Source organism: Carlito syrichta, unplaced genomic scaffold (assembly GCF_000164805.1).
Source record: "Carlito syrichta isolate Samal-C Ts95f unplaced genomic scaffold, Tarsius_syrichta-2.0.1 Scaffold304635, whole genome shotgun sequence".
In the NCBI taxonomy this organism is placed as follows: domain Eukaryota; kingdom Metazoa; phylum Chordata; class Mammalia; order Primates; family Tarsiidae; genus Carlito; species Carlito syrichta.
The window spans coordinates 1,315,436-1,337,950 of NW_007248731.1; the positions used below are offsets into that span (position 1 = coordinate 1,315,436).

At 41.4% G+C, this 22,515-nt stretch overlaps 1 protein-coding gene across 2 annotated transcripts in view; it reads left to right on the top strand.

The window, feature by feature from the left end:
* CACHD1 (cache domain containing 1) overlaps positions 1-22,515 on the top strand; it is a 196,066-nt gene that overhangs the window by 141,139 nt on the left and 32,412 nt on the right. For both annotated transcript variants that reach the window (XM_008060504.2, XM_021713624.1), the window contains 6 exons: positions 5,095-5,244; positions 10,205-10,438; positions 14,994-15,143; positions 15,777-15,900; positions 16,674-16,791; positions 22,088-22,256. In XM_008060504.2, the coding sequence (XP_008058695.2) occupies positions 5,095-5,244; positions 10,205-10,438; positions 14,994-15,143; positions 15,777-15,900; positions 16,674-16,791; positions 22,088-22,256 (945 nt within the window). The remainder of the gene's footprint in view (positions 1-5,094; positions 5,245-10,204; positions 10,439-14,993; positions 15,144-15,776; positions 15,901-16,673; positions 16,792-22,087; positions 22,257-22,515) is intronic.

Genomic DNA, 22,515 nt, shown 5'->3' on the forward strand with positions numbered 1-22,515 from the left:
TATGATGGTAGTTGGTGTGTTAGTTTTATGTTTCATGATAGCAAATTACCACAAGCCTAGCTGTTTAAAATAATATACATGTATTATTTCCATTTCCATGGGTCAGGAGTCCAGGTACAGCTTAGTCGGGTCCTCTGCTCAGGGTCTCACAAGACTGCAATCAAAGTAGGACTTCGGTCTTAGCTGTGGTTCAGAGACCTCTTCTGAGTTCACATGTTTATTGGCAGAATTCATTTCCTTGCAACTGTAAAATTCATTTTATTTACTTCTTCTAGGCCCGTAGGGGAGCATTCTTCTTCAAGTCTTCAGGGAAGGCTTAGAGGACCCTCTTTTACCAAGCTCATCTGATTAGTTCAGGCACACCCCCTTTTAATTTAATCAAGTTATTCAGCCTTGTGATTTACTCAAATTCAACTTTTTTGGGGATTGCTGCAAAATTCGTCCATTTTTGCCAGATATGTGGCATGATCACAGTAGTCATAGCCCATCCGTCACCTTTGCTGTCTGCTCTTGGTTAGAAGCAAGTTACAGGTTCCATTCACACTCAAGATTATACAAGGGTATGAGTCATTTGGCAAGCACTAGCTACTCACAGCCAGTGTTTCAGGATGACTGAGTGTGAAGTTGCCCATGGTTCAGTAAGGGCAGTCAATACTTGTCAGTGCCATCTCCCTGCCGTCAGCATTCCTCACCAGAAGCATTCGACTTGATTCTTCAGCCATCAAACCATCTTTAGTGCTTAAGTCCGATTTTGATGGTTTCACTGTTAAAATAATGGAGAGAAATGCTAGACTAGCAGTCACAAACTCAGATGCCTCCAGTGGCCTGGCAGTGAGTATGAGTCACACGGGGGGAAAGGTGATGGGAATTCGCTGAAGAACATGGCAGCAAAGATGCCTGCTCCACGGAGAGGCAGCTGCTCTTCCGTTCCGTCTAGTGTTGCCGAGCAGGAATGTCTGCCTGGTGTTGCCAGATCTTTTGTTTCAAGAGAAGCCAGCACTCTGGATTTTTGTTTGGAATCCCTTGATTTTCACATGTTGACATGTGTTCCAGCTTTGAAACTGTGAATGGAGACTTCATTAAACCACTTCTTCTAGGCATTCCTGCACTGCATATTGGCAGAAGGCTGGTTGGGCAGGAGATATTTCTCCTTGATTTTTTTCATGTCTGTTTTTCTTTTCTTAATGTTGGCAAACAAAAACATGGCAAGAAGAGTGGCCATGAGAGACTTGGACAAATTTTGATGGCACAGTTTTCCAAATACTCAGGTGCCTTTTTAGGCCAAGTAAGATGTTTCTAAAGTTTAGCTCACTGGCCTCCAGTTTACAGCTGTTACTGGCAGTTTAGAGGAAAACATAGCCCAGATTAGTTTGTATAAAGAAATAACTTCAGGGGTTAGCATTACCTGGTTTATTCAGGAGAGGATTCAGGGTGCCTTCAAGTAATATAGCCCAAGAATCAAGTATGCGGATTTTGGATTTCAATTAATAATGTTCTACTCTGAAATTTTTCTAACCTTGTGAATTTGTCTAAATGATTTGCTCTCTCCAGACCTAGTGTCTTTGTCTGTAAACTGGTGGTGATAATAAGATCCCGGATTCTATCATAAATATTCAGTAAATATTCGCTGTGGGTTAAGGTCCAGGATTCCATCATAAATATTCAATAAACATTAGCTGTGGTTTTTATGATATTCTGTTCCCTACAAGACTTCTAGCTTCAGTTATGCTTGAGCAGATTACTCTACATGTCCTAAGTCGACCCTAAGCCCAAAGATGGTCAAGGACCACTCACAGCCTTGGCAATAGCGTAGTGAGAGGTCTGTATACTCTTCCTAGGAGTTTACATTATATACCACTACCTCTTTTTACTCTACAAACATTTAGCATCTACTGTGTATCTGGTATGGTTTTAGGAGACATAGGTGGGGTGATTCAAATGAGTAAGACCTACCCTTGATTTTTGTAGGGATTAGCCTGAGCATGAAAGTCAAGTGTCTGCCCCACATTCATATTCATATAAACAGAAGGTCATAAATTATTGTTGGTTTACACTAATTTGCTTTGTACTAACCAGAAAATCTAAAATTTTATCCAGTGCTAACTCTTTTTCAGTCCCATGGTAGATCTCCGGCTGACAGCATTAACACTTTTCTGCATTGTTTGTTCTGAGATTTTGGGGGGTGATGATTGGTTGGAGGGTCATTTTATAGCAAAAATAATGAAATGGTTAGGAGTAAGGCTCTGATGGCATGGGCAAAGCCTAAATTTGAGTTGCTCTTGACTGTTTGATATTGACTCCAAGAGGTGCTGGTGCCTTAGAGAGAGACTTGCCAATTGGAGAATCTGTTGCCTTTTCTTCCAGTTCCAGGCTGCATCTTTGTTCTAGCCCACATCCCTATGATGATGCGTCCCTAACATTACTAACCACAAGGCTTAAAATGCTTGTAACTGGGTGACGAAGTGGGGAAAGTACTGATTCTTAAGAAAACAAATCCACCCAAATTTGACTGAGCTGATAAGTTAGAATGGAGCAATAACTCAATTTTTCTTGAGGATGGGGTAGGGGCTAGGCAGCACCAGTGAGGATATTTACAGGGTGTCTAAGTTATTGTTGGGGTGGAAAGAAAATGTACATGACTGCCAGCCTGGCTTTCCAAACATGGGCCCGTCCCCTAAAACAACTCTCAGTGACTGAATTTTATCCAGAATCATAAGGCTAAGTAAGAAAACTTCGAGCCTTGGGATTGCTTTAAGACAGGAATATTCCTAAAACTTGGGTTTTTAAAAAATATCAGCATTCACTTTCTCATCTCTGATAACTAAGTAGCAAAATTTAAAATTGTAGCTAATGTTCATTAGAAAATGTTCAAGCAGCTGGGCTTGGTGGCTCAGCCTGTAATCCCAGCACTTTGGGAGGCCGAAGCCAGAGGATTACCTGAGCCTGCAGGTTCAAGATCAGCTTGGGCAACTTGGTGAGACCTCGTCTCTACAATAAATAAAAAATGAGCTGGACATGGTAGCGCTAGCCTGTAGTTCTAGCTCCTTGGAAGGCTGAGCCGGAAAGATCTCCGGAGCCCAGCAGATCAACACTGGGGTGGCCGTGAGTATACCACTGTCCTCCAGCCTGGGCAATGGAGCGGGACTCCAACTCAGAAAAAAAAAAAAAAGAAAGTGTTCAAGCATCAGAATTGGCTTTAAGACTTGTGTATATGCTATGTGTTAGGAATAAACAAGAGGAACTTTGAATGCATGTATTTTTTAGAGTCAGTTATCTACAACGTTGATACAACAGAAAGTAACTATTCAATTCTGCATAATAAAGAGTATTTCAAAATCTAAAATGCAGATTTACAGACTGAAGGAAATTCAAGCATCGTGTCTTCATTAGGATAATTTTGGAAAGGGTAAACTGTATTCATCATCTATTTCTGCATAACAAATCATCCCAACACTGAGTGGCTTAAAACAATCAATATTTATTATCTCATACTTTCTGAAAGTCAGGATTATGGGCACAGCATTAGCTGTGTACCTCTGGGTCAGGACGTCTCATGAAGTTGCAGCCAAATTCTTGGCTGGAGCTGCTGTCATCTGAGAGTTCAGCTGGGGGGTATTTGCTTCCAAACTCACCACCATTTGTGCTGGCAGGATTTTCAGTTCTGAAGTCAGCTCTCCATAGGACGGTTCACACCTGCCAGCTAGCTTTCCTCAGAGTAAGGAAACACCCATGGCAGAAGCCACAGTCTTTTTGTCACATAATCACAGGCTTAAAGTCCCTCACCTCTGCCACATCCTCTTCACCATGAGGGAGTCGCTAGATCTGGCTACACGCAAATGGAGGCAGCTACCCTAGGCCACGAATGCATATCAGGAGGTGGGATCACTGGGAGCTGACTTGGAGGTCGCCTGCCATTCATTGCTGCTATCAAGCAACTTCAATTAAATGGCAGCAATAGGAGCCTAAAGAAATAAGTGTATGACATATTATGTAAATTCTTCTCAGTAAAAAGATAAACTATGTGGATGTCTTAAAACTTTATATGGAATCCAAGAATTTCAGATTAGAAAGAAAATGTAAAAGTCCAGCTATCTGACATCTCTCCTTTCATTAAAGTGGTTGTTCAGCTTCTGCTTATATATCCCCAGTGGTAAGACTTTTGTCGCTTGGTGTATAGCCAGTCCAGTTGACAGAACTTCCTACTGGACTAAAATTACTTCTCAGTGACTCGACTCAGCAGTCCTATGTGGAGAGTAGTTTTAATCTGAAGTCAGAGATGCAACTTCAGATCAATAGAAAGGGTTTTCTTTTGGGGGTGTGTGTGTGTGTGTGTGTGTGTGTGTGTGTGTGTTGTGGTTCTTTTTTTTTTTGTTTTACCCTCTTTTTGCCATCACCCTTTTGCTTACACTCTTTACTTAAATTAACCACATGGCAACCCTGTGAAGTCAGTCCTGTCACAACTCCCATTTGTATAGACCAGGAAATTTCAGAGTGAGAAATTTGCCTCAGTTTGCAGATGCAGCTTGTAAGTAGCAAATCTCAGTTTTGAACTCGGGCGACTGGCTCCTAAGTCCATGTTTTCACTGTTCCACTGCCCCGATGCATTGTTTAAATGAAAATATAAGTAGAGATATTTAGTGTAGAGGCAAATAAACTTATGTATCTAAAGGGCACCTGGAAGGACCCCCATTTGAAAGCCTAGTCTCTCAAAAATGTGTGTTCTGCATCACTGAAGGGGGGCTAAATCACTTTCTGAACGCTGCATCTCAGAAGGCAGGAGAGATTTCCACTTGGACTGGCTTAAATTACTACAACCATGGGCAGCTACAGGAAATGGCCTTGTTTGTCTTGTAAACTTACTAGGAGTCTCTCTTTGCCTGACACTGGAGAGATGAGGCCTCACTGCCCAGAGGGCAGGATGGAGAGAGGCAGAGGCAGGGCACGAAAGCCTCAGCATCAAATGGGAGGAACTAGGAGCCATGGGCCAGGCAGGTGCTCAAGCTGGCAAGACCAGGGAAATGCAAAGGAACCCAAACTTCTGTTGCCTTTAGCCAGAATCCAAATGGAACATTCAGTCGGTTTGTTTGTGTTTAGATACAGACATGGTCATCATTTACCTGTCAGCTGGCATTACATCAAAGGACTCTTCGGAGGAAGATAAAAAGGCAACTCTCCGAGTCATCAATGAAGAAAATAGCTTTCTAAACAACTCCGTCATGATTCTCACCTATGCCCTCATGAACGGTAGGTAGTGCTTTGCGATTTTTCTTTCAGATCAAAGATCCCTCTAAGTGTATGTTGCTTTAAAAGAAGAAGAACCGTAACATTGCGCTTGGAGGAAGGCTGTAGGAACAGGCAACCAGGCAGCCCTTTCTCCACCTGGTGTTGGTATTCAGGGCATGTTGGGGGGCATGTTGGGGGGCATGTTGGGAGGCCGCTTTCTCTTCCCCTCTCTCTGGCTAGCTCATTTCTAAACCTTCTCCGTTTATGTGGTCTTGCAGAGGATTTTGTGCGGCTCCCTTTTTTTTCAGTTCTCCTTCCTATTCTAGGATTATCTAAGGTTTTAACTGATCTCAGTGTTTAAGCTGCAGGAAGCCAAAGCACTGACCTAGATTCTCCTGTATAGCCAAGGCTGTGAGTATCGCATTTCCCCGCAGAATCGCCACCTGAAGCCTCTTCTGCTGCATTCTCCACCTTAGCTTCCTTAGCTGTACAATGGAGATAAGAATTATCTACTTTGCGGGGGTTGTTCTGAGGAGCCGCCTTGACATACAGTAAACACCCGTGACAGTACCTGGCACTTGCTAGGTTCTCATTAACATTGATTGCAGTGCTGTGAAATGACAGGATGTGGAGGGGTTTTGCACACTGGCAGATTTGAGTCAAAACTCCGTTTCTTCCCTTCCACTGTCCAACCTGTCCTCCAGCTGAGTATAGCATGGTGTCCCAGCCTCTGTGCCGCATCGTGTCTCCATGTTATGGCAACATGGCTCTTCCTTCATGGCATCTCAGGCCACTTGCCCTCAGCATCCGGGGGGGCCGTCTTCTCTTATGTGTAAGAGGCCATGTCTTCACCCAGCAGCTTTTCCCACCTACAGCCTTTTCTCTCTCCTGTCCGCTTCCCAGTTTCCATGAAGAACCATGTGGCTTTAGGGACAGTGCTCCTCATGTTTTGATGTGCTAAGGATTACTTGGGAAATGGTTTTTAAATGCAGATTTTCAGGCTCTGCCCTGGGGTTCTTATTCAGCTCTGCAGAGGAGGGGATCCAAAAACCTGTGTTTTAACCAGAGTGATACTTTTTCTAGACATTTTATGGAGCACACCTGAAAGAACATGGACTCTGAGGTCCTTGGTTGCACTTTACATTGATAGTTATCACCTGCATTTACTAGAGTGGCTTATAAGGGCAAGTTGCTTATCTAGTCAGGCCTCGGTTTTATCTGTGAAATGAGAACAATAAAATCTGCATAGGGTTGTTGTGATAATAAACAAAGTATGAGGTGTGGTTAGAGTTCTTAACACAGTTCCTGGTAAATAACAGGTCCCCAAAGCCAGGTGAGGGAGGGGCTAAAAGGTCATGTGGCTTCCTGGCTCAGCCCACACAGCTCAGAGGTGGAAAGCACCTCTGCCATCCAGGGCCAGATCTCTGTTCTGTCCTGTGTCCCCCAGTGTGTTACGCTTGCTTCTGATTAGCATGTCTCCCCTTACTTTGTAGTGAGGTGCTCATATCTTGTCTATTGTCCCTTCTGCACAAGAATGTGAGCTCAGGCACGAGCCACGTCTTAGTTTTCTTTGTATTCTGAGCGCTTAGCAGAGGACCAAGTACAGGTGAGGTGGGTGAAGATGGTCTCTTTTGGCCTGGGCATGTCCCCTTTAGTGTCATCTCTGGTTGCTTTTTGCTCCTTTTGTTGTTGTTTTTGTTTTGAGTCAGGGTCTGTGTGTCACCCAGGCTGGCGTACAGTGGCACAATCATGGCTCACCATAGCCTTGACCTCGGCGGCTCAGGTAATCCTTCTACCTCAGCCTCTCAAGTGGCTGAGACTACAGGCATGGCCACCACGCCCGGCTAACTTTTTGATTTTATTGTAGGGACGAGGTCTCACTCTGTTGCCTAGGCTGGCATCAGACCCCTGGGGGCTCAAGCAGTCTTCCCACTTCAGCCTCCCAAAGTGCTGAGATTACAAGCGTGAGCCACTGCACCTGACTTACTGGTCTTTTCTCCTTTGGGTTATCTTCTTTCACTCATGAGAGGAAGGATGGGGAGAGAAAAGAGAAGGAAGAAAGAAGAGAAGAAGGAAGGAAAATGAAATGTATTGAGTTCTTACCGTTTTCCTCTAGTGTACTGAGGTTTCAGAGCTGTATTCTACAGGCCATCTTCATGAAGCTTATCACCACATGAGGAAGACAGATAGAAAAGGCAGATAGATGAATTAAATGCAGTAGTAGAGGAATAAGGAAGGAATTCCTTCTTTTCCACTAGATTTGAAAGTCTGCCCAGGCAGATACCCAGTGAAAAACCTCCTTGCTATCACCCATCTCTTCACTGATCCTAAATCCTTACACTAGGGTCTCTTGTACTTGTATTATGTCCCGGTAATTGCACACTTCAGAATCTCTAGTTCCTTCCTTGTAAGCATCCTTCTCTCTTCTCTTTCCTCCTTTAATCTGGCCAGACATACATCCTCACTGCCAGCTTTCTCCTTCTCTCCTGTCTTTCTCTCTCAGAGTTCTGTTCCCTAGGGTAGACATACTTCCCTTAGTCTATTAGTCAGAGCTCAAATAGGGAGGCAGACCACTATGAGAACTTTGGGGTAAATAATTTACTGTCACCTAAAAATTAAAACAATTGAACTAATGGAGAGAGAGAGTAGAATGAGGGTTACCAGAGGCTGGGAAGAGGAGCAGGGCAGGGGTAGGGTGGGGTGGGAATGGTTAAGGGTGTAAAAAAATAGACTGAATAAGACCTAGTATTTGATAGCACAATAGGATGACTACAGACAATAATCCTTTATTGTATATTTTTAAATAACTGAAAGAACGGAACTGGAATGTTACACACACACACACACACACACACACACACACACACACAAATGATAAGTGCTTGAAGTGACAAATGCCCCGATTACTCTAATGTGATCATTATACATTGTACACCTGTATCAAGACATCACATGTACCCTAGAAATAGATACACTTGCTATGTACTCACAAAAATTACAAATTAAAAAAAAAAATGTATTGCCAGAATTAGAATGCACACAACTGTGGGAGACATTGGAAACATGAAGGCCCCAAAGTGGGAGCTGACCACTCAGAGAAAGTTTAGTGACCAAGTTGGGGTCTGCAGGGAAGTCTGGAAGCTAGGAGCATCAAAGACCGTGTAGAAGTCTCTGGAAGGTTGTTGGCTTTCGTGACTGCTGGCCCTGTGCATTCTCAGCGAAGCATCTGAGATGTGCCTGGGGTTGTCATAGCTGAGCAAGCCAGCAGTTGGGAAAGGAAACTGAACACAGATCAGAGAAGACAAACTGAGACGTTCTTGTGCCTTACCCCACTACCCTGTGTCTTTCTCTCACCACCTCTTTCTTTGCCTCCCGGATCTCTCCATGTGGCCCTTTCCTTTTGACATCTTTCACCTGGAAGCATACAGGAAAGGGGATTCTGGGAAATGCAGTTTCTAGGAAATGTAGTTTCTAGCAGGACCATGTTGGTGATAGACGGTCCAGCATACTTACCGATCTGCCACCCACTGATCCTCCTTCTAACCTGAGTGACATTTCATGATAGAGTAACACGACACACCCAATCCTCCATAACCTTCCACCCACCCTGCTCTTCTTTGCCTGGTATATACTCTTGTTTGTCACTTTTCTCTTACATTTTGAGAAAGCCAAGCCATACATGACAGAGAAAGGCAATGTATTTATTGCCTGAGTTGTCTCCTTTTACTGTTTCACCTTTGTGAGCTTCTCAGGGGTATAAGGTCAGGGATCAATCATGTCTTTTGTGTTATCTTTTACTCTAGAGCATACCCACCACCCCCCTATCTCAACTCTGTGGCAAGCAAAGGAACAATAATCTGATTCAGATATAATTTGGCTCAGGTATTTTTTTCCTTTCCTTTAGCATTGTATGGGTGGAGAAAAACCCAAGTTCATTTAAATACAGTGTGTAAGAACGAAATCACATCCATTTGAGATGGCCGTGACTTTAGACATGAACTTCCATTGCTAGAAATATATACACTCCCTGTGTAGAAATGATAAAGACCCATGTGGTGAGCGAACCATAAAAGCTTCAGGTTCTTTGTAATGACTGAACAGTTCATGGTTTGCTATTGAAATCTTCAGGAACATGAGGCAAAAACCTTTCTAAAACACAATGGTAGACTCTCAGTAGTGACTGAAATCATTTGAATTTGTTTACAATGGTACCCATATGCGATTAGTTACTAATCCCTTTGACTATGTTCCAACAATAGCAAACTAAAGAAAAAATAGTTTATTAAATTTATTTTTGGGCTATAGATTACAGATGTTGTAGAACAGTACATCCCAGTATGCCTAAATCTTGGACAAATTTTTCAAAACCCTCTAAATGTAAAAAATATACATTAAATAAATCCTGACAATATCAAGCATGAAAATATTTGTAATTAAAATGAACTTGGAGAAGCAAGGTTTGGTGGCATCCCTAAATGCAGTCCACAATTCTTTCTTTTAGTTGCATGAGACTTTGATGAGTGTATTTATAGGCAAAGAGATAAGGAATGAAACGATAAACCTCTATCCTTTAAAACTCTTACAAATTCATCTACTACTTTAAATTAAATGCAGACTTGTTGATCATTACTTTTGCTTTCAAATATTAAATGCAGGAGAGGGATGTAAATTGTATAATTAAACTTTTGGGGGAGAACCCATTCTTATTGAATGGGACTCCTTTATTGACTCATGTGTTTTTCATCATTGCCTTTTGAAGAATCCCTTTCTCCTCTTGAACACATAAGGAAAGACCATGCCTCAGCCCTTGTTTCCTCAGCAGGAGCTGGTATTTGTGTTCCAGCTCTAATGGTCTCTGTAAAGGCCCCTTTGACATTGCAGGAAGACCTCATCCATGCCCATATCAGAGCTAAATGGCAAGACAGCATATGGATGTAAACCATTTTGCCTTCCATGGTCTTTTCTTGGCTTTCAACTGTAGATGGGGTGACTGGTTTGAAAGAGCTGGCATTTCTGAGGGATTTGGCGGAACAGAACTCTGGGAAGTATGGCGTGCCAGACCGGACAGCCTTGCCTGTGATCAAGGGCAGCATGATGGTGCTAAATCAGTTGAGTAACCTGGAGACCACTGTCGGCAGGTTCTACACAAACCTTCCCAACCGGATGATTGATGAAGCTGTCTTCAGCCTCCCCTTCTCTGACGAGATGGGAGATGGTGAGTTTGGAAAAAGCCTTCCTACTAAAGGATAGGGGGAAGAGGTGTGCAGAGAGACATGGGCACCCCTTTCTCAGGGGTCTAGGGTCTTGTAGCCCCTGCCATCTGTCCCATAGCTCTGTATTCTAGAGCAGAAATCCCTGGCCTAGTTTTAAATTTCTTAGTGCCCTAACCTCAGTGGACTATGCGGAGGTATCTTCTGGGAGGCTTTCTGAGGGTTCTCCAATATCCAAAAGCTAGTGAATTGGGGCTAAAGGGGATCTTTGCATCACAAGTGGTAAACAAAGATCAGAAGCATCAGACAGCCTTTCAAATTCCGCTCTTTCATTTAAGTTGTCTTTCATTTAAGTTGTCGTCCGCTCTTTCATTTAATTCTCCATTTGGTCATCTTAAAGTGAGATCACAAATCTTTCTGATTATCAGGGTTGATTAGGTAATATATATGACTGATCAATAATTGGCATACCACCCAATTACAATTACTTTTCTCATTTTATTTATTTATTTTTTTATTTTAAATAACTAAAAGAGCAGAATTGGATTGTTCCTTACATAGTTACCTTGTTATTATTATTATCATCCTTGTCATCATCGTCCCAGTGCCCATAATATGTTGTTGGGTAAAGTGTATAACTTTCACACGATTCAATTTCCTGACCTATTAAATAGAAAATATAATATTTTCTTCAAAGCAATTATGAAGTTTAAGTGTAATGATATATGTAAAACTCCTAGAACAATGTCTGACCAACAGTACATTCTCATAGAAGTACCATCTTTTTCTTTTTCTCTGCCATGTGCTTACTTACCCTTTTCTCCACATCCTTCTCTCTCTTCTTCCTTGACAGAGAAGACTGAAGAGACAACTGATTGCTAGCCAAACACCATGACCATTAAGATCATTGAGGTCTTATTTTTATGTTAGGTTAACTAGGAACTCTCGCAAATACAGATATTTTGAGAAAATTCATGTATAAAAAATAACAAACCTATAGAGAATGTTTTCTAGAAACTAGGTAAACATGTTATTTCTTTTTTTTTTTTTTTTGAGTTGGAGTCTCACTCTGTCGCCCAGACTGGAGTACAGTGGCCACTCCCAGCCACCACAGCCTCGACCTGCTGGGCTCCGGTGATCCTCCTGCCTCAACCTTCCAAGTAGCTGGAACTACAGGCGCGTGCTACCACGCCTGGCTAATTTTTGATTTATTGTAGAGATGAGGTCTCGCCAAGTTGCCCAGGCGAGTCTCGTACCCACGGGCTCAGGCAATCCACCCACCTCAGCCTCCCAAGGTGCAGGATTACAGGCTGAGCCACCGAGCCCAGCTGTTATTTCTATAAGAAAGATTTTGTTATTCTTCCTGTTTCTAGCAGGGTTCATAGATATATATGGAGTAGAAACTCCCATCTTTAATTCCCTTGATAGTGAAAATATCAAATCTTAAATGAAAATCACCTTTTGTGCATGCCAACATGAATAAGTACCAGCCAAGCATTGTGCCAGGCATTGATGGGTAATACACATATCTAGCCCCAGTAAGTCTAATAAGAGAAAGATCAATAAACTCTGTTAATACTGTGTAAGAGGAACAGGGACAGATGTAGACACCCAGTTCTACACAAACTCAGAGGATTACATAGCCAAATTCTATTACCAGTTGTGATATTAAGAAAGATAGAACCTTTCCTAAAATGTGCCTCTACAACCCAGAAAGCTACCTTGAATTCTTTTGTGTGTGTGTTGGAGTCTTACTCTGTCACCCAGGCTGGAGGGCAGTGCCACACTTCCAGCCACCACAACCTTAACCTACTGGGCTCAGACAATCCTTCCACCTTAGCCTTCCAAATAGCTGAAACTACAGGCACGCGCCACTATGCACGGTGGATTTTTTAATTTATTGTAGAGATGAGGTCTCACCAAGTTGCCCAAGCTGGTCTGGAATCCGTGGGCTCAAGCAATCCTCTCACCTTGGCCTCCCCAAGTGCTGGGATTATAGACGTGAGCCACCGCACCTAGCCTTACCTTGAATTCTTCAGACCAAATCCCATGTAAATTCTGGTCATCTGTGGGCTCACATCATCCAAATTTGAGTCCTCAGGACCTGTTTTATGAATCTTGTGCAGCGGGTTTCAGTGATTGGTTTACAGCTCTATTGATTTCCCCTACTAGACTATCTTTTCATCTCTATTTTTAGTCCCTAGAATTATTGAGTGACATGTCGTCTGACTCCATGACATGAGGCTTGAGTCTAGGGAAGCCCATGTTTACATGGCTTTAATTCAAAACCTCCACAGATTAAAATATCAGTTACTGAACATACTTCTTTTTAAAAAGCAAATCTATGTGCTTTAGGTTATAGTAGAGAGAGCGTTTGAGGATTTTGTCAGTGTAGCAAGAGCTTAGCATACTTTATTTGCCATAATGGGATCAAGAGTCTTCTGTCCAAGTTGATAATTGAAAAGTAAGATTGTGGTTCTTTTTTAAGACTTTGTTCTCAGCATATCCAGAAGAGAATAGCAGTTTGAAGTGAGCATGCATCTCAGTCACTGAGTACTTTTGTTATACTTTCTGATCTATGAAAATAGCTTTAATCTTAGACTAACGCTCAGGGGGCTGTGGTGTGCAGACTGTGACCTCTGTCTCTGTGGTGGCCCTCAGGCATTGCCCCTGCCGCTCACAGCCTTTCATCCAGGGGGACCTGAGCACAAACCTTCTCCAAAATGCGTTTTTTAAAACTTCTTAAATACCTGCTGTTTTCAAATGTTTTAAGATGGATAGATAGTATTCTAAATGTGAACAGCCTAGAGAATGCTTTTGAAACTGTAATCGACACCCATTACATGACTTTTCACAAGCTTTTCCAGCATTGTGTTCAGTTCTTTCTATCAGGTGATGCCTTTAGTGGGTGTTTGCGACCACAGCAACTCCACAGTACCTTGGGTGGACATCATATGCGTTTCTCTGTGTGCAAGCCCTGCAAGAGTGTCCAAATTTCCCTCCTGAGTGTTCTAGAAGAATGGCTTTCTGATAGACTGCTAAGGCACGAACATACCGTCGAGCTCTGATAGACTGCTAAGGCACGAACATGCCATCGAAAAATATGAGATCAAGGTGGAGAAAAACAGTTCACCTTCTGGTTTAGAGTTTTATGTAGAACCATAGGATTATAGAATTGCTAGTGATCACAGAGATCATTTTTGTCTCAACTCCCCATCTGATACACAAAGAGCTTCATTCAAAGAGGTAGAGAAGCCAGCCACCAGGACACCTGGTGCTTAGGGCCATGCTTTGACCCACCCTTCACACTCTTTCTCTACATGTTCCCCACTGTGTGCTTCTCTTCCTCTAATTATTCTATTGTTTTTTTTTTATGGTCTGTGAACTAAGTAGGGTCTTTATATTTTCAACAGGTTATTTTTTTTTGTAAAAGAAACAAAAAGGAATACGCACCAGAGACTGTATGGCCCTCAAAGCCTAAAATATTTTCTGTCTGACTGCTCACATTAAAATTTGGGAACTCCTGGCCTAAGTGACTAGAAATACAATCCTTTGGAAATGTCATTTGTCCTTCAGCTACTTGCAGCTGAAGGAATGGAAGGCCGACAAGGGACTGTGTGGCTAAATACTGTACCCTTCTACGTTCTTTCCACTTGTGTTCCTGTTTTAAAAGAATGCATTAATGTGGTCGAGTAGTAGACCTTTTATTTTTTATTTTTTGGGGTTTTTCTGAGTTGGAGTCTCACTCTTTTGCCCAGACTGGAGTGCAGTGGCCGCTCCCAGCCACCGCAGCCTCGCCTGCTGGGCTCCGGCAATCCTTCCGCCTCAGCCTTCCGAGTAGCCGGAATTACAGGCGCGTGCTACCACGCCCGGCTGATTTTTTGATTTATTGTAGAGATGAGGTCTCGCTGCCCAGGCGGGTCTCAAACCCTTGGGCTCGGGCAATCCACTCACCTCAGCCTCCCAAAGGCGCGGGAGTACAGGCTGAGCCACCGAGCCCAGCATGTAGACCTTCTAAGTATTCCTCTATCCACAGTCTCTTTAATCAAACATTTCCAGAAATCAGTAAAGCAGTTACTAGTGTGTCCTTTAAACACGTATGTGAACCAAGGCTCAGAGAAGCTAAGTCCAGTGTCGTATGTACCATTCAAAAGGGGTACAGCTGGACTAGAACTCAGATTTTTAGATCCCTTGTTCAATCTCTTTCAAGCTCAGCCAAATCTTCCCACTTCGGGAAACAGAATGGTGCATTTAGTACTGCTGATGTTTTGCACTGATGTGGGATGTCGTATCTTTTTAGGTGAAAAGAGGCAGAAACATACCAATTGCCTCCATTTCAATTCATTGTAATGTCTGAACTGCCAAAGGACCCTCACTGGCTTCTGTATTAGGCTGTTTCCAAAGGCAGTGCTTGATTACCAGGTCACACAGGACATTTTCTTCCAAGCAAAATGGAGACAGCTGCTATGAGCTTTCGTGATAGACTAGAGCACAACTCCAGTCTTTGTCCACTGCCTTCTCTGCTATTTTTTGAATTTTTTTTTTGTTCTTAACCCATAGGTTTGATAATGACTGTGAGTAAGCCCTGTTATTTTGGAAACCTCCTTCTGGGAATTGTAGGGGTGGACGTGAATCTGGCTTACATTCTTGAAGATGTGACGTATTACCAAGACTCCCTGGCTTCCTATACTTTTCTCATAGATGACAAAGGTAATCTGCTGAAAGTTAATCCTAAGAAAGAAAGGTTTTTTTAGAAACCTAAAGAAAATGTTGTATAGGTATTCTGATACTAACAAAGTGGGAAAATGACAGTATAAAGCAAAGCAGTGTGACCAGGACTGCTCATCTTCAGTGGAACACTACGAAGATGGCTGGGTGACTCTCCGAATTCATGCATTTGTTTCTATGTTGTGTTGAGGGCTAGGGAGTAGTTATTTGTAACATTGGGGAATTAGACTTGAGGATTGAATGGCACATAGGATGTCATCCTTGGGATTACTTGTTTGACTGCATTGTTATCTTAGATTTACTGGCATTAAAATGTATGTGGGAGACTAGAACATTTTATAAGAACAAAAGCAAAACAACCAATACCTCCAAAGTATTCTATCAAACAGATCTGCGATAATTCAAGACATCTTTCTACACTTCAAGAGTTTTATATAATCACACATAAAACAGGTTCCGTTTTTATTGGACTGGTGAGTTGCATGCTGAGAAGTAGAATTCTGGGCAGCCAGCCCAGAGCATCCCACATTTCAAGCCAGTGATAGGCACTTTGATTAGAGTCACTACTTCCTCCTACCTGTTTCTGACGGCATGCATCTTGTTCTCTTATTTCAGGGTATACACTTATGCATCCATCTCTTACCAGGCCGTATTTATTATCAGAACCTCCCCTTCATACTGACATCATACATTATGAAAATATTCCAAAATTTGAGTTGGTTCGGCAAAATATCCTAAGGTAAGAAAAGGTGAGGGTCATAGTATTTTTTTTTTCTCTGAGACTGGGAATCATCAAGGTTAAATGTTAGTATTTACTACAGATTCTAAAACAAGTGTATAAATTAGTTTTATAGAATAATTTTTCCATAGGAATAGCAGCCAAGATTTAGTTTACTTTTGTAACAGATAAGATCTCTCAGAACTGAAGATAATGTGAATCAAATTCCGTGCTCATATTGACTTTAGTTGTAAAATCAGATCTATTTTATCTCATTTTAAAAAAGTACTCCAATAATACCAAATTGAAAAACACTGGCGTAGTAGAAGGTTACATTGAGACCAGCTCTTCTGCAATTGCCAAAATATAGCTTAGCAAAGGAGCGTCCATTCCAAGTTGACAGCACAATCTTATACATTTTTTTCTTAAAATAAAAAGCAGATTGGATTTTTTCCAACTGTGATACATTATCTTGGCAGATGGTAACCTATAGAGAACTGGGTCTTTGTGCTCATTGGTTGAAATTTAATGACTGAGTGATTTGAGACAAGTTAGTCTCTGGAAAGAATTAGAACTGGGGAGCAGGAATAGAGAGTGAGGAATGTTTTTAATGCAGAGCTGACATAACGCTTTTACGAAATTGAAAATCTCACATTATCTCTTTCAAAACTGATGAGCTTCGTTGCTATTCAAAATCAGGAGGTGGCCATTGACTCACAGCTTCTTCCTTGCCTTTAATTAAGTGCTTAATTTTATCTTTTGCCTGAAGTGTTTAATTCTGTTTGCCAACGCAGCCTCCCTCTGGGCAGCCAGATTATCGCAGTCCCTGTGAACTCATCCCTGTCTTGGCACATAAACAAGCTGAGAGAGACTGGAAAAGAGGCCTACAATGTCAGCTATGCCTGGAAGATGGTGAGTGAGAGGAAGTCGCCCTGGCTTGAAAAGCTATAGGGTACAGTGTTCTTCTTCCAGCAAGAATTCTGGGGACTTGGGTCTGAGCATGTGACTAATCTGTGTTTAAAGTGCTTGAAGAAAAGACATTCCACAGATGTTTTATGATTTTTTTCCTCCTTTGTTTATATATAAAACCGATAACTACTCCTGAAAGGAATAAATCAAACCATATAAAAGGATATAAAGTAGAAAGTGAACTATGGCCTTCCCTCTTTCCTGTCTGTAACCTCCTATTCCCCATAAGTAACTGCTTGGCTCAATTTCCAGAAATTGCATGTGTACACACAAACATCTTTATGTGTGTATGTGTGTGTGTGCATCTGTAATGGCTATATAGTATTGCCTTACATAGAAGTACCAGATTTCATTAAAAAGCCACCTATCAATACACATTTAGATGATATCCAGTTAGGTTTTATCAGTTCAACTCAGATTATGCAGGTTCCTAGTTTAAAAGAAGGTATGAAAGCATAAATGTCCTCCAGCATTCTCCAAGGAAAAGGAACTTTCCAATGAGAACTCGGTTATGTATATTCAACACAAGCAGATTGACAGTTACGCCATAGTTTGCAACACCCATTTCAGCTTGCTTTTACCGACACCAGGCCTAAAGAATCCTAAAGAAGCAGAATCTGATACACACTGTTCACATATTTCCTGTGTTCCTCTCCTCTCTTCTTCCTACTGAACGTAGCTTAACAATGCTTTCGTGGGATCCTAAATACTGTAACTGACCCAAAGGAAGGTAGGCTTTCATTTTTATCAAACTTCCATCACTGACCGTAAGATTCAGTCATCCTTGAGATTTTCTTGGATGGGCATATCTGATGTTTAACCTGTTGACTACAAATGGATTCATTTCATCATCTCTCCTTAAGAACAACTTATGGAACATTACTGTGTACTAAGAAGGATTAAGAAAGGTGATGCTCTCTGCCCTCAGAAAACATCCAGCCTCGTGGTAGATGAAGACAATTATATAACAACTTGTTACAGTGTCTGTGCCTGGGATGGGAGTGATAGGGATTGGGAGTCGGCATTTCGACACGAGTCCTCCAGTCTTCTTGCTTGGTTCTTTTTATTTTTATTTTTTTGAGTCAGAGTCTCACTCCATCGCCCAGGCTGGAGTGCAGTGGCATGCTCACAGCCACCCCAGCATCAAGCAATCTTCCTGCCTCAGCCTTCCAAGTAGCCGGAACCACAGGTGCGAGCTACCACCCCCGGCTAATTTCTTTATTTATTGTTGAGATGAGGTCTCGCCAAGTTGCCCAGGCCGTTTTCGAACCCGTGAGCTCAGGCAATCCACCTGCCTCAGCCTCCCAAAGTGCTGGGATTATAGGCTGAGCCACCAAGCCTGGCCTTCTTTGGTTCTTAAAGTATCACATGGCAAACACAGTAACTAAATTATAGACAAAGTAAACAAAATAATAGATGAAACAATTTGAAAAACATGTTTACAGGCCTACTTCTACTAGTATTTTATCATTTGGTAATACAAATTTAAGAAGATCAAGTTTGTTTGAAATTCTCTTAGCCACCTCATTTTCAGAAAATTTTTTTTAAAGAGTAATGGCACCATCTGACCTTATCTTGTATTTATATTATATATATACATTTCAAAAATTAAATTGCTTAATTTTTACATCAGAAAAGGTAAGCCAGCTACCAAAATTCTTAACATATTCGTGATCAGCAAATTTTCACTTTCCTAATACTGAGAGCAGGGTGAAAATAAAAAAACTGAAGCTGGTTGCCGCAGACTTCTGTCATTAAGCACAAGTGAAATGGTCTTTTCTAAATTGTCACCTTTTTCACAATACAGCTGGAAGTTGCAGACATATCCAGTATTTGCCTCAGAAACCACTCTGGCTAGAATTCTATACTTTGTATTTTTATTCAGAGTATAAATCGAATATATAATACACATTTATATATTCTTTGTTTACGTTGCATCATTACATCACTATCTGTCTTACCATCACTAATAAATTCACTGGATTCACCTTCAACCTCGGAAATCTCATCAGCATATATTTCTTCATTTTCTATAATTATAGTAAACTATTTTTAACATCGATGTATGAAAACCCTGAAATATCCAAATACAAGTATACAACACTAATCACAACAAAATAATGACCAACTTCCAATTTTTAGCAACTACATAAACCAATAACAACATTGCATGGTCAATATCAGATAATTGTCTCAATTAGCTTTCTCTCCCCTTGCCTCATTATTCATTTTCAAGCAGAATATAATAATGCATGCATATGACAACATTGCAACATTCAGAAACAGAATCTGCAAAGACATAAATTCATATCACTGACAGTCAGGAACGGAATTTCGAATGACTTGAATTCACGTCAGCGATCATGAATGAGTTCATTGGACAATCAACTTTTGTATTTAAAACTGGAGATTGTTTACCTCCAGCATATCCTGATTGAAAGCAACCCTGTTATATCCTAGAAAATTATCTACAGTAATAATTGTTAGCATTAAAAGAGAAAGAAGGAAATTGAATGAGAAAGAAGGTCCATTTGTATGACCTTCTTTATACAGTAAGTAGCCCTAATATTAACGTTTTAGAAACGTGATACTGGTAAATTCTGGCCTTACTGCTTAGACAAATTGAATAATCTTGTCAGGTAAAAGTGATGGCTTTCTGAGAGTTCTAAAATTGAGCAGATCTCTATCAGTGGACAATTAAGGAGATAATAAATAATGAGATTGAAGATTAAAAGAAAAAAAGGCCAGCTCAGTTATCCAGTATAAAGAGCAAACATTTTAAAAGTCTCTTTAGTTACTTTGGAGAGTGGGGAGAAGGGTAGATACTTATCTTGTCCTAAAAAATAAAATGAATTCTTCGAATATAATCCAAACAGAGTCAGTGTATGCTGAGAATAATTGGCTAAACTACTTAGCATCCACAGATATAGCAGATACTGATGGATTATTACACTGAATTAATTAAATACAATTTGAGAGATTATGTCAGCAGTATTAAGCGATTACTCTGTCACTGTGTAAGCCAAGTGCATTTTTTAGCATTTTAGGAGGTTGTTTGCCGTGACAGAGGGAAGTATTGACTACTACAAGGTATTCAAATGTTTCCATGTTACACTGGCCTGGTTCACTTCAAAATGTGGATCCCATGTGCAATCAGTGAAAGAGAACCACTCTCCAATCATGGGAACACTTTTAGAGATATCATAGTTCCTTGTAATACAGAGACCATTTTTTTTCAGCTAAGACCAATATTGAAATCTGTTTTCCTAAGGACTTTTTATTAAGAATTACTTTTAGAAGCTATTCTCTTACAGTATAGACCCAGATGTAAAATGTTATCCTGGTCATTCTGGTAGGGTTTTGTCTTTTGGCTCCTCGGAGTATGCATCATAGAAAAACAGACTTAAAAGATGACCACGTGACATCCAGAAGAGAGGAAATAGTAAATGTCACTTCAGAGCACCTTGTCACTTTGTGATTTGGGGAGTGGAAGAAAAGGATTAAATTGGCTAATCTAATTGACTATCTTTGCCAGCAGTACTTGAAAGCAATTCCAGACAAATGCAAATTGCTTCTGTGTTTAAAGATTCCTCAACCATGCTCACAAACCCTACATTTCACTTAACTCTAACCTGCCTAGTTAAAAATGTCTCCTTTGTCACTAAGTAAATCTTTTGAGCTGCTTTGTAAGGCACTATCCTCTGATCTAACTGGTCATAATTCTCTTTATTTAAAACTATGTTTTGAGCCGGGCTCGGTGGCTCAGCCTGTAATCCCGCGCCTTTGGGAGGCTGAGGTGAGTGAATTGCCTCAGCCCGCGGGTTCGAGACCCGCCTGGGCAGTGAGACCTCATCTCTACAATAAATCAAAAAATCAGCTGGGTGTGGTGGCGCATGCCTGTAATTCCGGCTACTAGGAAGGCTGAGGCGGAAGGATCACTGGAGCCCAGCAGGCCGAGGCTGCGGTGGCCGGGAGCGGCCACTGCACTCCAGTCTGGACGACAGAGTGAGACTCCAACTCAAAAAAAAAAAAAAAAACCTATGTTTTAAGTAGGTTCTGTCCATCTTCTAATATAATAGACTAATAATAGAGAAGTTTGAATTTTTTTGTATTTTTAAGTCTTTATCAGGCAGCTAGAGCTAGGTAGATTTGCTTTTGATTCTTTTGTGGATATTTTCCCCCACTAAATTTTGTTCAAGCATCCTTGTCTAGGTACAAAGTGCATTTGGAAGTACTACTGTTTCTACATATCAATAAGACTTAAACTGTGGTCTGAAATGGCATGTCTGGCTCTACAGGAGTGCCCTAGGATACTGCTTTTCATGAGTTTAAGTGGTGATGTTGGCCATCATCTCCAACCAGGAAAAAAGAAAGCATCAGTTGAGAATAGAATGAATAAATTGAATTCTATATTGGCTACTCCTCAATCCTTTCTTTTAAAGTGAGGATTCACAATTGGCTTGAAAAACAGTCAATTCTCAGAACACTTGTTGCATACCAATTATGTATTTTTGAGTGCATTTCAACCTTAGAAATAGTGTTTATTATTATGCCCTGCTCCAACCTGTGTCCATTAAGCCATGTTAGTTTAAAAAATAAAAAAAAAAAAGGCTAAGATCATAATTTCAAAAGGACCCCATTTCTTTTCTTTTCTTCTCTTCTCTTTTCCTTTCTTTTCTCCTTTCTTTTCTTTTCTTTTCTTTTCTTTTCTTTCTGTCGGAGTCTCACTCTGTCGCCCAGGCTGGAGTGCAGTGGCACACTGTTCACGGCCACTACAGCCTGCTGGGCTCAGACAATCCTTCCCCCTCAGCCTTACAAGTAGCTGGGACTACAGACATACACCACCAAGCCTGAGTAAATTTTTTTTTAATTGTAGAGACAAGGTCGTGCCAGTTTGCCCAGGTTGGTCTCGAACCCGTGGGTTCAGGCAATCCTCTCACCTCGGTCTCCCAAAGTGCTGGTGTGAGCCACCACTCCCAGCCTGAAAGGACCCCTTTTTCAGTCTTTCATTATCCCTGTGGTTTTCTTCTACAAAATTCCTTCAGCAAAAAAAGGAAAACAGAAAATACAAAATTAGATACTTTCTATCCACCTATCTTCATGTCTACATTTATCCATCTCATATTCTATAAACACCTTGTGAGGGAAGACAGAAGACAGAGAAAATAATATATGCAAAGTCCCTGTCCCCAGAGAAGCTTCATCTTCTGTGTTAGAAATTCTTTATTGACTTTTACAGGTACAAGACACTTCCTTCATTCTGTGTATCGTGGTGATCCAACCTGAAATACCTGTCAGACAGCTGAAGAACCTCAACACCGTTCCCAGCAGCAAGCTGCTTTACCACCGGCTGGATCTCCTGGGCCAGCCTAGTGCCTGCCTCCACTTCAAACAGCTGGCAACTCTAGGTGAAGTCCTTGCTCTTCACGGTCTCCTTCATGATCTTACTCCTAGCGGCTTGCCATAAGTATCAGTGTGAATCCTGCCCGCTTCACCCACCCCCCAAATGATACTGAATGCTTGCCGTGACAGGTGGTTTGGAGATACCAATGTGAAAAAGATTTAAAGCCTTGCCTTGTCTGCTAAACAATCTCATCTAGCAGACGCCGAGACCAGGATTTGTATGCTGGTGATTTATACAGAATGGGCTTTCAGAAGAAACCAGTG